Raw genomic sequence first — 14,515 nt, 5'->3', positions numbered from 1 at the left:
CTGCCTTTTTACTTCAAAGAAGTCTTGGTCCTCATATCTTGCACATTTTCTGTTCTGTGACTAAAGCTTTTTATTAATTCATTTGTTGTATTTTATCCAATAAAGCACATGTTGTAATACATGGTGTGACAGCAAAGCCATAGATCCCCTTTCTTGTCCTACACAGACCTTGCTTGAATACCTTCTACACTTACCACAGTCTGGTCTCAAGACCAATTTTGAAAGGGTTAACCTTAGTGCAATTAGTGCTTATCATCTCAGGATAGCCTTTAGTTGTTTGCTTCATGAGAGGTTTGCTTTTGTCAAAGCCCCCTATCAAACCTCCACCAGTGTCATGGGATCTCAAGTCGTTCTCACCCAGCTGATGAAAGTTCCTTTTGAGCCATTGAATTCCTGCCATTTGAAGTACTTGACCTTTCTTGGTAGCTGTTACTTCAGCTCGTAGAGTCAGTGAGCTTCAAGCCTTAGCAGTGGATGCACCTTATACTAAGTTTCATCACAACAGAGTAATCCTCTGCACACACCCTAAGTTCCTGCCGAAAGTGATGTCTGTGTTCCTTCTGAACCAGTCGATCGTCTTGCCAACATTATTTCTCCAACCCCATGCCCAACCTGGCGAAAGCAGCTTGCACACCTTGGACTGGAAGAGAGCGTTGGCCTTTTACATGGAGCAGACAAAGCCCTTCAGACAGTCTGCCCAGTTGTTTGTTTCCTTTGATCCCAACAGGAGGGGAGTTGCCATCGGTAAACACACCATTTCCAGTTGGCTAGCAGATTGCATTTCCTTTGCTTATGCCCAGGCTGGGCTAACTTTAAAGGGCCATGTTATAGCTCACAATGTCAGAGCCATGGTCGCGTCAGTGGCCCACTTAAAGTCTGCCTCCATTGAAGAGATTTGCAAGGCTGCAACACGGTCTTTAGTCCACACATTCACATCTCGCTACCGCCTTGAGCAGGATACGCGATGCAACAGTCTGTTTGGGCAGTGAGTGTGGCAAAATCTGTTTGGGGTCTAAAATTCTACTCCACCCTCCTAGGCCCATTTTATTCTGTTCCAGGCTGCACCCTCATCTCGTTGTATTTTATTTCAGGTTAATCTTTGTTGTTTCCTTACTTCTGCGAGGCCCAATTGACCGGTGTTTGTTGTTTTGGGTGTGCTTGGATGCTAGCGATTCCCCACTTGTGAGAATGGTAAGCCTGCTTGTCCTCTGAGAAAGCGAAGATACTTACCTGTAGCAAGTATTCTCCGAGGACAACAGACTTCACATTCTCACAATCCCACCCACCTCCCCTTGGAGTTTTTTTCTTTGTATTTTGTTTCATTTTTATGCTATTGTATGAAACTGACAAGACCTGGAGACGCTGTGGGCGGAAAGGCGCATGCGAGGTGAGGTGTATTGCGCACCTCAGAAGGCTCTGGAAAGTTTTTTTACTTTGCTGGCTATCTACCAATTCCCGGGCGACGTGGATCATCAACCCACTTGTGAGAATGTGAAGCCTACTGTCCTCGGAGAATACCTGCTACAGGTAAGTATCTTTGCTTTCTCTTCATCTTGCCAACATAGATCTTGTCACACGGACATTTAAACACATAGATGACATGAGAAGTACGACAAGAAGTGTGATGTTTCAAGAGATAAATTTCTTATTTGCAGGATTGCAAAAAACATCAATTTGTTCAGTAATATCACAAGTTTTGCTGCCAGGAACTCTGCATTTGAAGTTACCCGCCAGTAATGTTAAACTGCTGATGTCTTTCGATAGTTGAGTGGGACTTAATAGTTCCCTCAAATTTTTGGCATGTGAAAATGCCACCCGTAAATGTGGTTCTTTAAACACTGGGTGAGTCCAGTCTTAGCTAGGGAGAAAAGAGACAGATCTCTCTGCTGAGGCCCTGTGATCAGTTATATTTGATAATCTGTGAGCAGTATATTTCCTGATCTTCCCTAAGTACTTTTTAGAAAGTAAGCAAATGTTTAGATAGTTTTATAATTGATCCATATTTCAGTTACCTGTTATTGTTTGCTGATTGCACTTTTTATGTTTCACTGGTCCATATTTTTAAGACAATAAACAATTTTCAGTTTATTGACTCTTTGTCTAGACTGATAAAGAATCCTGGTGTTTTGTGTGTTGGGTCTAAGTAGAATTGGAAAAGGTACAGCGAAGGGCGACGAAAATGATAGTGGGGATGGGACGACTTTCCTATGAAGAGAGGCTGAGAAGGCTAGGGCTTTTCAGCTTGGAGAAGAGACGGCTGAGGGGAGATATGATAGAAGTGTATAAAATAATGAGTGGAATGGATCGGGTGGATGTGAAGCGACTGTTCACGCTATCCAAAAATACTAGGACTAGAGGGCATGAGTTGAAGCTACAGTGTGGTAAATTTAAAACGAATCGGAGAAAATTTTTCTTCACCCAACGTGTAATTAGACTCTGGAATTCATTGCCGGAGAACGTGGTACGGGCGGTTAGCTTGACGGAGTTTAAAAAGGGGTTAGATAGATTCCTAAAGGACAAGTCCATAGACCGCTATTAAATGGACTGGAAAAATTCCTCATTTTTAGGTATAACTTGTCTGGAATGTTTTTACGTTTGGGGAGCGTGCCAGGTGCCCTTGACCTGGATTGGCCACTGTCGGTGACAGGATGCTGGGCTAGATGGACCTTTGGTCTTTCCCAGTATGGCACTACTTATGTACTTATGTACTTATGCTTTCTGGGAACTGTGGGACCACTGGGAGTGTGGCCTCCAGTAACCTAGAAATCACTGGGGATAATTTGAGAGCAGAGACTTGCCCAGAGGTGGTTGTGACCCAGTCGGTGGGAGGATGGTGCTAGTGTTGATCACAAGCAGCAGGTGCAGACGGACCTGAGCTGTGCTGGGGGTAGACCCTCTAAGTGGCTGCAGGGTAACTCCAGGCGGGTGGCTAGGCATTTTGTGACTTGTGCATAAGGAAAGGAATGGCCAGTAGGAAAGAGGAGGTGATGATGCCCCCGTATAAGACACTGTTGAGACCTCATTTAGAATATTGTTTACAATTCTGGAGACTGCACCTTCAAAAAGATAGAAACAGGATGGAGTCAGTTCAGAGGGCAGCTACCAAAATGGTCAGTGGTATTTGTCATAAAGCGTATGGGGACAGGCTTAGGATTTCAATATGTATATTTTGGAAGAAAGACGGGAGAGGGGAGGTATGATTGATACATTTACGCAGCATAAGTGCACAGGAGGCAAGTCTTTCAATTGAAAGGAAGCTCTGGAACATGGGGGCATAGGATAAAGCGGAAAGACTCAGAAGTAACCTGTGGAAATGCTTCTTCACTGAAAGGGTGATGAACTCTTGGAATGGCCTCTCGGTGGAAGTGGTAGAGATGAAAACAGTATCTGAATTCAAGAGAGCTTGGGACAAGTACATAGGATCTCTAAGGGAGTGATATGGAGAGTAGATGGCATGGATGGGCAGACTGGATAGGCCATATTGTCTTTTATCTTCTACATTTTTCTGTGTTCAATGCTGCTTGTTTTCTGACGGGGGTACTATACCTTTGGCTTCCAATTTAATATTCCCAAGTTAGAACCTTCCTTTGGTTGTCCATGCACACAGCTGTGGCATGTGGAACCACTTCAGCAAGCATCTTTGAAGGATCTGGTGGTGGTCCTGATGGCTGTTTGCTCAGCAAGATGGATTTCCAAGCTTCAGGCCCTTTCTTGTAGGGAGTTCTTTATGTGCTTCACTGGGGCAGGGGTTTAGTTTAGAAAGTGTCCTTTATGCCAATGGTGGTTTTGGCCTTTTATACGAGTCAGGTGGTTTCATTGCCTTCAAGAAGGAGGACTGCAGGGACAATTTTCATATCCTTTACTGGACCTGCATAGAGTGCTTCTGTGGTACTTAGAAGTAACCAGTGACTAGGTCAGGCAGACATTTTGCCCTTTTTGGAGGGGTGAAACGAGATGAAGCTGTATCCAAATCGACTATAGTGCATTGGCAAAAGGAGGCAGTCTCTTCGGCCTTTATATATACAAGGAACAGGTGATGCCCAAGTTGCTAAGCGCTCACTTGTGCAAAAATCAGGCAACTTTAAACAGGGTATCTTGTTCTCTAAGCATTAGAGGTTGCTTAGTGGTTGGATGTTCTCACTAGAGAGGACACAACTTTTGGGGCAGGTGTGCTTAAGAACACATGTCTGGTAATCCTGCTTTTTATGTCACTTCTCTGGACTAGTCTGGTGAATGATAAGGAAAATTTTGGTCTTACCTGCTAATTTTGTTTCCTCAAATCCTACCAGACTAATACAGAATCCCATTTGTGATGTTGAGTTTGATTTATTTTAGTGTGTGTGAGGGGGGTTTATAGAACACTGCCCCTCAGCCTTAAGAAAAGTCCCTCTCTAACTAGCTTTGGTCACCTTAAGAGCACTGGTCCTACCTCAGGAGGAAGTGAGCCATGAGGAGCGGAGACAATACCAGGCTGAGGTTAAGGAGGCCCAGGGAAGGAAGATTAGGAGCCCCAGCAGATGTGACTGCAATTGCTGTATACAATTTGTGACCTAGCTGAGGTAAGCCAACTTTGCTTCTTGTTAAGACTTACAAGTTTACTGAGATCTGTCTGGAGTCAGACCTGAGTCTCATCAGACCTGAGAACTTATGGGCTGTGTTTGGGGTGGAGCAGCCCCACCAGCATCAGACTGCTTGGCTTGCTAGCCAGAGCTCTACTCAAGACTGTTACTAATCCTAAGAAACAGTTGCATCTGAGATTCCTGGCCTGTACCTTGTCTGACTGAATTATTTATAGAGCCACCACAACAATCACCATCACCTGGGGTCTCACAGTGTGTGGCAGGTTACATTTGGAAAACCTTTAGGGGGGAGGTCTTCCAGGAATATAGAGGCATTTCTGGAGTAAGTCGTAGGACCTTCCTATAGACTTGAGAGGTCTACTGTTCTGTTTCAAAATAAAACTGAGGAGGAGCTGGCAGTACAGTACTATTTATAGGGTAGGTTTACAAGCGTTTGTCTGCTGATTGGAGGGGTCTAACCCTCTTGTATGGGCTGTTTTGATAGGACACAAGGAAACAAAATTAGCAGGTAACACCCAATTTTTTCTCTCTTTTTTTTTTTTAATTTTTAAAAATTCCCTGACACCTTTGCGGCTTTCAGGAAATCTGGTCACCAAAATTGTTAAAAAAACATATATTGTGGATCATAAACATCCTGTGTTACAAACTCCTTCTCAACCTATGTAGAAAAATGGAGGAAAAGGACTCAGGTCTGTGGTACTTTTCCAGCCTTCTGCTGAATATTGTAACCAACAGAACTCCAATTCATCATTGGCCAAAACACCTCCTGTTATATTTTCTTCTTTTATTCAATTCTTCATATATTTTATTGTATTTGTAGCTTTCTTTATATAGAAAAATGCTCTTTAGCAGATAACAAAATGTGCGAAAGAGCAGGGTTTTTTTAATACAAAGAAAGCTAAAAATACAATAAGATGTACGAAGAGTTGAATAAAACAAGAAAATATAATGGGAGTTTTTTTGGCTGATGATGAATTGGAGTTATGCTGGTTAAAATATTCAGTTGAAGAATGGAAAAGTATTGCAGTTGTGAGGTGTTTTCCCTCCATTTTTCTGTATAATTGATAAGGAGCTTGTAACACTGGCAGGGGCATTTTTGAAAGAGAAGTGCGCCCATCTTCCGAAACAAATCGGGAGATGGGCGTCCTTCTCTCTGGGTCGCCCAAATCGGCATAATTGAAAGCCGATTTTGGGCATCCTCAACTGCGGTCCGTCGTGGGGACGACCAAAGTTCACGGGGGGGGGGGGGGGGGTGTTGGAGGTGTAGCAAACGCAGGACTGGGGCGTGCTTGAGAGATGGGCATTCTCGACCGATAATGGAAAAAAGAAGGGCGTCCCTGACGAGCATTTGGTTGACTTTACTTGGTCCATTTGTTTTCACGACCAAGCCTCAAAAAGGTGCCCAAACTGACCAGATGACCACCGGAGGGAATGGGGATGACCTCCACTTACTCCCCCAGTGGTCACCAACTCCATCTCATCCTAAAAAAAAAAAAAATTTAAAATTTTTTTTTTTGCCAGCCTCAAATGTCATACCCAGCTCCATGATAGCAGTATGCAGGTCCCTGAAGCAGTTTTAGTGGGTGTAGTGCACTTCAGGCAGGCAGACCCAGGCCTATCCCCCCCTACCTGTTACACTTATGCTGGTAAATGTGAGTCCTTCAAAACCCACCCAAACCCCACTATACCCACATGTAGGTACCCCCCTTCACCCCTTAGGGCTATGGTAGTGGTGTACATTTGTGGGTTTGGGGGGGATTGGGGGGCTGAGCACCGAAGGCAAGGGAGCTCTGAACCTGGGAGCAATTTGTGAAATCCACTGCAGTGCCCCCTAGGGTGCTAGGTTGGTGTCCTGGCATGTGAGGGGGACCAGTGCACTACGAATGCTGGCTCCTCCCACGACCAAATGCCTTGGATTTGGTTGTTTTTGAGATGGGTGTCCTCGATTTCCATTATCGCCGAAAACTGGGGATGACCATCTCTAAGGTCGACCATCTCAACATTTAGGTCGAACATCTCTAAGGTCGACGTAAATGTTGAGATTTGGGCGTCCCCGACCGTATTATCGAAATGAAAGATGGACGCCCATCTTGTTTCGATAATAGCGGTTTCCCCGCCCCTTCACGGGCCGTCCTGCGGGGACAACCTCAGGAAAACTTGGGCGCCCTGTTCGATTATGCCCCTCTGGGTGTTTCTGATCCACAATATATATTGTGTGTTGTTTTTTGTTTTGTTTGTTTTAAAGTATTTTCAACAAGTGGTTGTGGAGTGTTCTCTGGTTTTGCATCAAAATTGTTAGACATTTCACCCACGAGGTGATTGTCTACCTGATTTTTGTTTTTGTTCCTTTTTTTATGTATTGTATAGCAAAGTAAAAGTTGCAATTTTAAGTTAATTTTTCGTATGATTATTGATCACAGTTTGCTGCTATATTCAAACAAGCAAATAAAAAAAACTTCAATTTTTTTCTTTCAGCCAATGATGCAGGTTACTTTAAAGCTGAGATGGCACCAATTGAAGTGAAGACAAAGAAGGGGAAAGAGGCGATAGGACAGGATGAGCATCCCCGACCCCAGATCACGCTAGAACAGCTGGCCAAGTTGGCTCCCGTCTTCAAGAAGGATGGGACTGTAACTGCAGGAAATGCATCGGTAAGCTTGGCTAAAATCAAGTTAATTGTTGCTTCATGGAAGCTGCTGCAATCATGCTGGAAAAAGTCAATAAAACAGTAAACAGGCCAAGGCACAAGAAAAAGCAGACACAAAGGTACAATGAGTTCTGTGCACCTGAGCCTTTGTTGCTTTTTCAGAAGGGTAACTTTTATTTGGTACAGTCCTTTTCTTTCCCAGTTTCCACTAGGGTGGTAATAGTTGTGCTTACCTATATGTGAATAATTGTGAGCCGGTTAATATAGTGTGTTTAGTTTTTCTGAAGGTGTTAAGTGGAGGAGTAGCCTAGTGGTTAGTGTAGTGGACTTTGATCCTGGGGAACTGAGTTCGATTCCCACTGCAGCTTCTTGTGATTCTGGGCAAGTCACTTAACCCTCCATTGCCCCTGGTACAAAATAAGTACATGAATGTATGTAAACTGCTTTGAATGTAGTTGCAAAAACCTCAGAAAGGCAGTATATCAAGTCCCATTTCCCTTTCCCTTTAAAGACATCTAAGGAAATTAAATAGTCATGGGATAAGAGGCCATGCACTATTGTGGGTTTGAAGCTGGCTGTAAAATAGGAAACAATAAATGAACAGTTTTTCAATTGGAAAAGGGTCAATAGTGGAGTGCCCCAAGGACTTGTGCTGGAGAAAGAAGTGACAAGTGAGATAATCAGATTTGCATATGACAAAAAATTATTTAGCGTTGTTAAAACAGCTGAGGGTTCCAAGGATGTGTAGAAGGACCTTATAAGCAGTGGTGTAGCTACTTGGGGCCATGGGGGCCTAGGCCCCCGTAGATTTAGCCCTGGACCCCCCTGCCGACGACCCTCTCGACCCCGCTCCCGTCGCCAACCCTCCCCCGCCGTTGCCGTGGGCTACCTTTGCTGGTGGGGGACCCCAATCCCCGCCAGCCGAGGAGGTCCTCTTCTTCCCGCGAAGGCTTCGTTCTGTTTCTGACGTGCAGGACGTCAGACTCACAGAAACAGAACCAAGCCTTGCAGATCAGCCAGGCTTTGTTCTGTTTCTGTGAGTCTGACATCCTGCACGTACAATGTGCAGGACTTTAGAAACAGAACGAAGCCTTCGCGGGAAGAAGAGGACCTCCTCAGCTGGTGGGGATTGGGGTCCCCCGCCAGCAAGGGTAGGCGGGGGAGGGTTGGCGGTGTGGGGGGGGGTCGAGAAGGTGGTCGATAGGGGTCGTCAAAGTTGGCGGCAGCCGGGGGGGGGGTCGATAATGGCTTGGGGGGGGGGCGGTGCTGGGGGGGGCTAAAATGTGCCCCTCACCTCGAACTCTGGACCCCCTCCCTCCGAAGTCTGGCTACGCCCATGCTTATAAGACTAGGAGAATCAGATGAAACGTAATATGAGCAAGTATAAAATGATACACATAGTAAAAATAATCCCAGCTACAGATACAGAATGCTAGGTTCTGCATTGAGTTATCACTCAAAAAATCTTAGTCACTGTGGACCATATATTGATGTTTTCAGTCCAGTGTGCTACAGAGGCTAAAAAGCAAATAGAATATTAGGGTTTATTCAAAAAGGGTTGGAGAACAAAACAATGGTGCAACTTCCCCTTGAGTATTGTGTGGTGGCATTAGATAGCATTAGAGGCAAAAAAAACATAGCAAAAATTGTTTTCAGTATATTAAAAGCAGGAAGCCGGCAAAAGAATCGGTTGGGCCGCTGGATGACCGAGGGATAAAAAGGGCGATCAAGGAAGATAAAGACGTAGCGGAGAGATTGAATGAATTCTTTGCTTCGGTCTTCACCGAGGAAGATTTGGGTGGGATACTGGTGTCTGAAATGGTATTTCAATCGGACGAGTCGGAGAAACTTACTGACTTCACGATAAACCTGGAGAACGTAATGGGGCAGTTCAGCAAACTGAAGAGTAGCAAATCTCCTGGACTGGATGGTATTCATCCTAGAGTACTGATAGAACTGAAAAATGAGCTTGCGGAGCTACTGTTGGTGATATGTAATTTATCCTTAAAAATGAGCGTGGTACCGAAAGATTGGAGGGTGGCTAATGTAACGCCGATTTTTAAAAAAGGTTCCAGGGGAGATGCGGGAAATTATAGACCGGGTGAGTCTGACGTCGGTGCTGGGGAAAATGGTGGAGGCTATTACCAAAAACAAAATTACAGAACACATCCAAGGACATGGATTACTGAGACCAAGTCAGCATGGCTTTTGTGTGGGGAAATCTTGCCTGACCAATTTACTTCAATTCTTTGAAGGAGTAAACAAACATGTGGACAAAGGGGAGGCGGTTGATATTGTGTATCTGGATTTTCAAAAGGCGTTTGACAAGGTACCTCATGAAAAGCTACAGAGGAAATTGGAGGGTCATGGGATAGGAGGAAAAGTCCTATTGTGGATTAAAAACTGGTTGAAGGATAGGAAACAGAGAGTGGGGTTAAATGGGCAGTATTCACAATGGAGAAGGGTAGTTAGTGGGGTTCCTCAGGGGTCTGTGCTAGGACCGCTGCTTTTTAACAGATTTATAAATGGTTTAGAGATGGGAGTAACTAGCGAGGTAATTAAATTTGCTGATGACACAAAGTAATTCAAAGTCGTTAACTCGCGACACAATTGTGAAAAATTACAGAAGGACCTTACGAGACTGGGAGACTAAATTTATTTATTTATTTATTTATTGCATTTGTATCCCACATTATCCCACCTCTTTGCAGGCTCAATGTGGCTTACAATACATCATGGATAGTGGAAATGAAAAGATAGTAGACATTAAGTATAGCAGTAGGATTTTGGGTTACATGGTGATGGAATACATGATAGTGAAATAACAACAGGCATTCTTAACATTTCTGGATATATGTGGGAGTTCACTTGTTTTGATCTTTGTGGTATATCTTGTCGAAGAGATGGGTCTTTAGTAATTTGCGGAAGTTAGTCAGTTCATAGGTCGCTTTTAGGTTGAGTGGTAGTTCGTTCCAGAGTTGTGTACTCATATAGGAAAAGGTTGATGCGTGCATTAATTTATATTTTAGGCCTTTACAGTTGGGGAAATGAAGATTCAGGAATGTGCGAGACGATCTTTTAGCGTTTCTGGGTGGTAGGTCTATCAGGTTGGACATGTAGGCTGGGGCCTCGCCATGGATGATTTTATGTACTAGGGTGCATACTTTGAACGTGATGCATTCAAAGTATGCACCCTAGTACATAAAAATCACAGAAAAGTTACAGAAGGACCTTACAAGACTGGGAGACTGGGCGACTAAATGGCAGATGACATTTAATGTGTGCAAGTGCAAGGTGATGCATGTGGGAAAAAAGAACCCTAATTATAGCTACGTCATGCAAAGTTCCACGTTAGGAGTTATGGACCAAGAAAGGGATCTGGGTGTCGTTGTCGATAATACACTGAAACCTTCTTCTCAGTGTGCTCCTGCGGCTAGGAAAGCGAATAGAATGTTGGGTATTATTAGGAAAGATATGGAAAACAGGTGTGAGGATGTTATAATACCGTTGTATCGCTCCATGGTGTGACCGCACCTTGAGTACTGTGTTCAATTCTGGTCGCTGCATCTCAAGAAAGATATAGTAGAATTGGAAAAGGTGCAGCGAAGGGCGACTAAAATGATAGCGGGGATGGGACGACTTCCCTATAAAGAAAGACTAAGGAGGCTAGGGCTATTCAGCTTGGAGAAGAGACGGCTGAGGGAAGACATGATAGAGGTATATAAAATAATGAGTGGAGTGGAACAGGTGGATGTGAAGCATCTGTTCATGCTTTCCAAAAATACTAGGACTAGGGGGCATGCAATTAAACTACAGTGTAGTAAATTTAAAACAAATCGGAGAAACTTTTTCTTCACCCAACGTGTAATTAAACTCTGGAATTCATTGCCGGAAAATGTGGTGAAGGCGGTTAGCTTAGCAGAGTTTAAAAAGGGGTTGGACAGTTTCCTAAAGGACAAGTCCATAAACCGCTACTAAACGGACTTGGAAAAATCCAAAATCCCAGGAATAACATGTATAGAATGTTTGTACGATTGGGAAGCTTGCCAGGTGCCCTTGGCCTGGATTGGCCGCTGTCGTGGACAAGATGCTGGGCTCGATGGACCCTTGGTCTTTTCCCAGTATGGCATTACTTATGTACTTATGTACTAATTATGCAATCACACAAGGGCAATGGTAGCAAAACACCTACAACAAACAATTCTTATGTACACAGCAAGCTGATACTGTCATTGTTGTGTGGTAAAGTTTTAGTAGCAGGCTTGGTCCAGTTGAAACCTAGAATCTTTGTAGGTTGTAAGCTTTCTGATGGTCCATTATAAACTATCAGTTATAATGCATGATGTTTGGAGGAGATACAGACCCTTTATTTGTATGCGAGTTATGGCTAAATTCCTCACTGTCCCTCCAGACTAGTCCAGACATGGGGTTATGCCCTCCTGGCAGATGGAGGCTGTGAACCACAAGTTTGACACGATCCTGTGCAGTCCACAGCCAGTGTTCCTCAGTTTCTAGCAGATGGTGGGTGAGGCAGACCTATGCACTTTCTTCAGCCAGAAGAATTTTCTAGAATTCTGTGCCCTTTCTTATCAAGAATCTTTCCTGGTGATTTTGGGGGCAGTGTCTTTAGATGGTGTAGTTTTACATATACCTTGATAATGGCCCTTACTCCTAAACCAGGGTATGTGGAGTATGATCTGGGTCTCTCAAATTTACTGCTAATGCTCACCATAACACTTCTATCAGAATCCTGCTTTTGGCCCTTGTGATTACAAAATTGGATTACTGCAACTCATTTTATACCAACCACTTTCCCAAATCCAGACACTCCTACTCATTCAGAATACCACTATTAAATTACTTTTTGGTAAAAAGAAATATGCCAAAATGTTATAGTGGGAAACACAATTGAAAAAGCTTCTTGATAATCACAAAGGCAAATAATATGATAGAAGCTTATTCACTTAATTTTATTAAGATAATCTAAATATATGTAAAAATAATGTGAAATACGCTCAGAACTGTGAAACTTTTCCTGTACCAGACCAGTTAAATAAATTCCGTCATCACACAATACAGTCATAGATCAAAAATAAAATTGCTGTTACTTATTAGGATGGAGTTTTCAATTTTCTGAATTGTGCCTCGATTTCTAATTAAAGTCCGTGTGCAGCTCCACAAATCTCATTGTCATGAAACACCTAGCACCCACCTAGGGTTAACCCTGCAGCCAACTGGAGAGTCTGTCCCCAGCACTGCTCAGGTCTGCCTGCTACTTCCGCTTGTGCTCTACACTAGCACCCTCCACCCCACCAACTGGGTCTCACTTGCCTCTGGGCGAGTCCCCCACTCTGAAGTTATTCCTTAGTGATTTCTAGGTTACTGAGGCCACACTCTCAGGGGTCCCACCGTTCTTAGAAAGCACCCACAGACCCAACACACAAACCACTAGGATTCTTAGTCAGTCTAAGACAACAGAGTCAATAAACTATCAAGGTTTATTGTCACAGAATTAGAACAATGAACTATATAAAACAGATGGAAAAGAAACAGACAATAACAGGTAACTTAATAAGGATCAATATTAAAACTGTCTAAACACTTTGTCACTAGTGCCTGGGGAGTTTCAGGATAGTAACTGCTCACAAGCCTTGAACAGAGTCTCAGGACAGAGATGTTTACCTCTGTGCTCCCATACTGAGACTAAAAATTACCTCACAGCTTGGGAGAGAAAAAATTGTCACTTTTATGCAATAGCTTTACATAAAAACAGTAGTCACCATCTGCTGGCCAAACAAGGGAAATGCACTAGGGAACAAAGAAGTCACAGACATAAATCCCCTGTGTCGTCACACTCGTGTTATTATGACTAAGGGCCTCATTTACCAAACTGCGCTAGTGATTCCCACACAGCAATGCCGACGAAGCCCATTCAAAGTGAATGGGCTTTGTCGGCTTTACTGCTTCCGGAATCACTAGCACAGTTTGGTAAAAGGGGCCCTAAGTGTCTTGCCTAATATTATTCCTTGAGTTGTTTCAAATTATCATAGTTCATTATGACATGCTGGAATATATTAGCTCAAGTAAAGGTTCTTCAAACAAAGTCTTATTGAATCCTTTCTCCTCTGATGCTTGCTTGACATAGTCCTATGTTTTGCCAAGGCGACTTCAGAAGTCAAGACTAAAAAATAATACAACTTACTACTAAATCTTCAAACACTTATCGAAAAACATTTTTATTTAATCACAATTCCTAACGATAAACTACGGGTAAACTGAGATTCAATTTATTTACAGAAGTGGCTGGATAAAGGAATTGGCTCCTGTCAGGTAAATCTCTCACCTTCCCAATAGTAACAGACAAATGCAGATCTTGTATAAGCGTATTTGTGCAAGCGCTGTACCTGGTGAAGTTTAAAGAAGCGTTAAGCACCTTAGGGTGAACTGTATCCCATTGATATGAGTCTTTGTTGTTTCTGAAGCAGAACAGATGACATGTCGTCTCCTTCTCTTGGTAAAGTCACTTGAGGTAATATCACAAGTTGCAGATCTGGAACCTCATGTCATACTATTCTTATGTTCTTACTTGTCAATGGTCAAGTAGCGGAACTTCATCCTGATTTAATTGAAGATTAATCAAATGCTCTGCAATTTGGGTTTTAATTTTTGCTTAGTTTGTCCTATATACTATAGGGATCAGGGGCATTTGATGGCATAAACTACTTGACTAGTATTGCAATCCATTAAGACGACAATTGAAATATTTGTTTTTCCTGTTTTAGGATTAATCACCGCATCGATTACCAGTGCATATTGACAATATATACAATTTTGCATATTAATACCACTAGAGTATTGCTGGGTGATACTCTCAGGCTTGTTTTCGAAAGAGAAGGGCGCCCATTTTCGACACAAATCGCAAGTTGGGCGTCCTTCTCACAGGGTCGGCCAAATTGGCATAATCGAAGACCGATTTTGGGCGTCCTCAACTGCTTTCCGTCGTGGGGGCGACCAAAGTTCACGGGGGTGTCGGAGGTTTAGTGAAGGTGGGACTGGGGTGTGCCTAACACATGGGTGTCCTCGACCGATAATGGAAAAAAGAAGTGCTCCCTGACGAACACTTGGATGACTTTACCTAGTCCTTTTTTTCTTATGACCAAGCCACAAAAATGTGCCCTAAGTGACCAGATGACCACCAGAGGGAATCGGAGATGACCTCCCCTTACTCCCCTAGTGGTCACTAACCCCCTCCCACCCTCAAAATATTTTAAAAAATATTTTTCCAGCC

The 14,515-nt window shown here is 43.4% G+C and overlaps 1 protein-coding gene across 1 annotated transcript in view; it reads left to right on the top strand.

Moving 5' to 3' along the window:
* Window positions 1-14,515, top strand: part of LOC115462877 (3-ketoacyl-CoA thiolase, mitochondrial-like) — a 97,110-nt gene that overhangs the window by 51,408 nt on the left and 31,187 nt on the right. Inside the window, exon 6 of the mRNA XM_030192937.1 lies at window positions 7,056-7,231. Coding sequence (XP_030048797.1) covers window positions 7,056-7,231 — 176 coding nt within the window. The remainder of the gene's footprint in view (window positions 1-7,055; window positions 7,232-14,515) is intronic.

This window comes from Microcaecilia unicolor, chromosome 2 (genome assembly GCF_901765095.1).
Source record: "Microcaecilia unicolor chromosome 2, aMicUni1.1, whole genome shotgun sequence".
In the NCBI taxonomy this organism is placed as follows: Eukaryota; Metazoa; Chordata; class Amphibia; order Gymnophiona; family Siphonopidae; genus Microcaecilia; species Microcaecilia unicolor.
The sequence above is the reverse complement of the archived record's forward strand: the minus strand, read 5'-3'. Positions and strand labels throughout refer to the sequence as shown.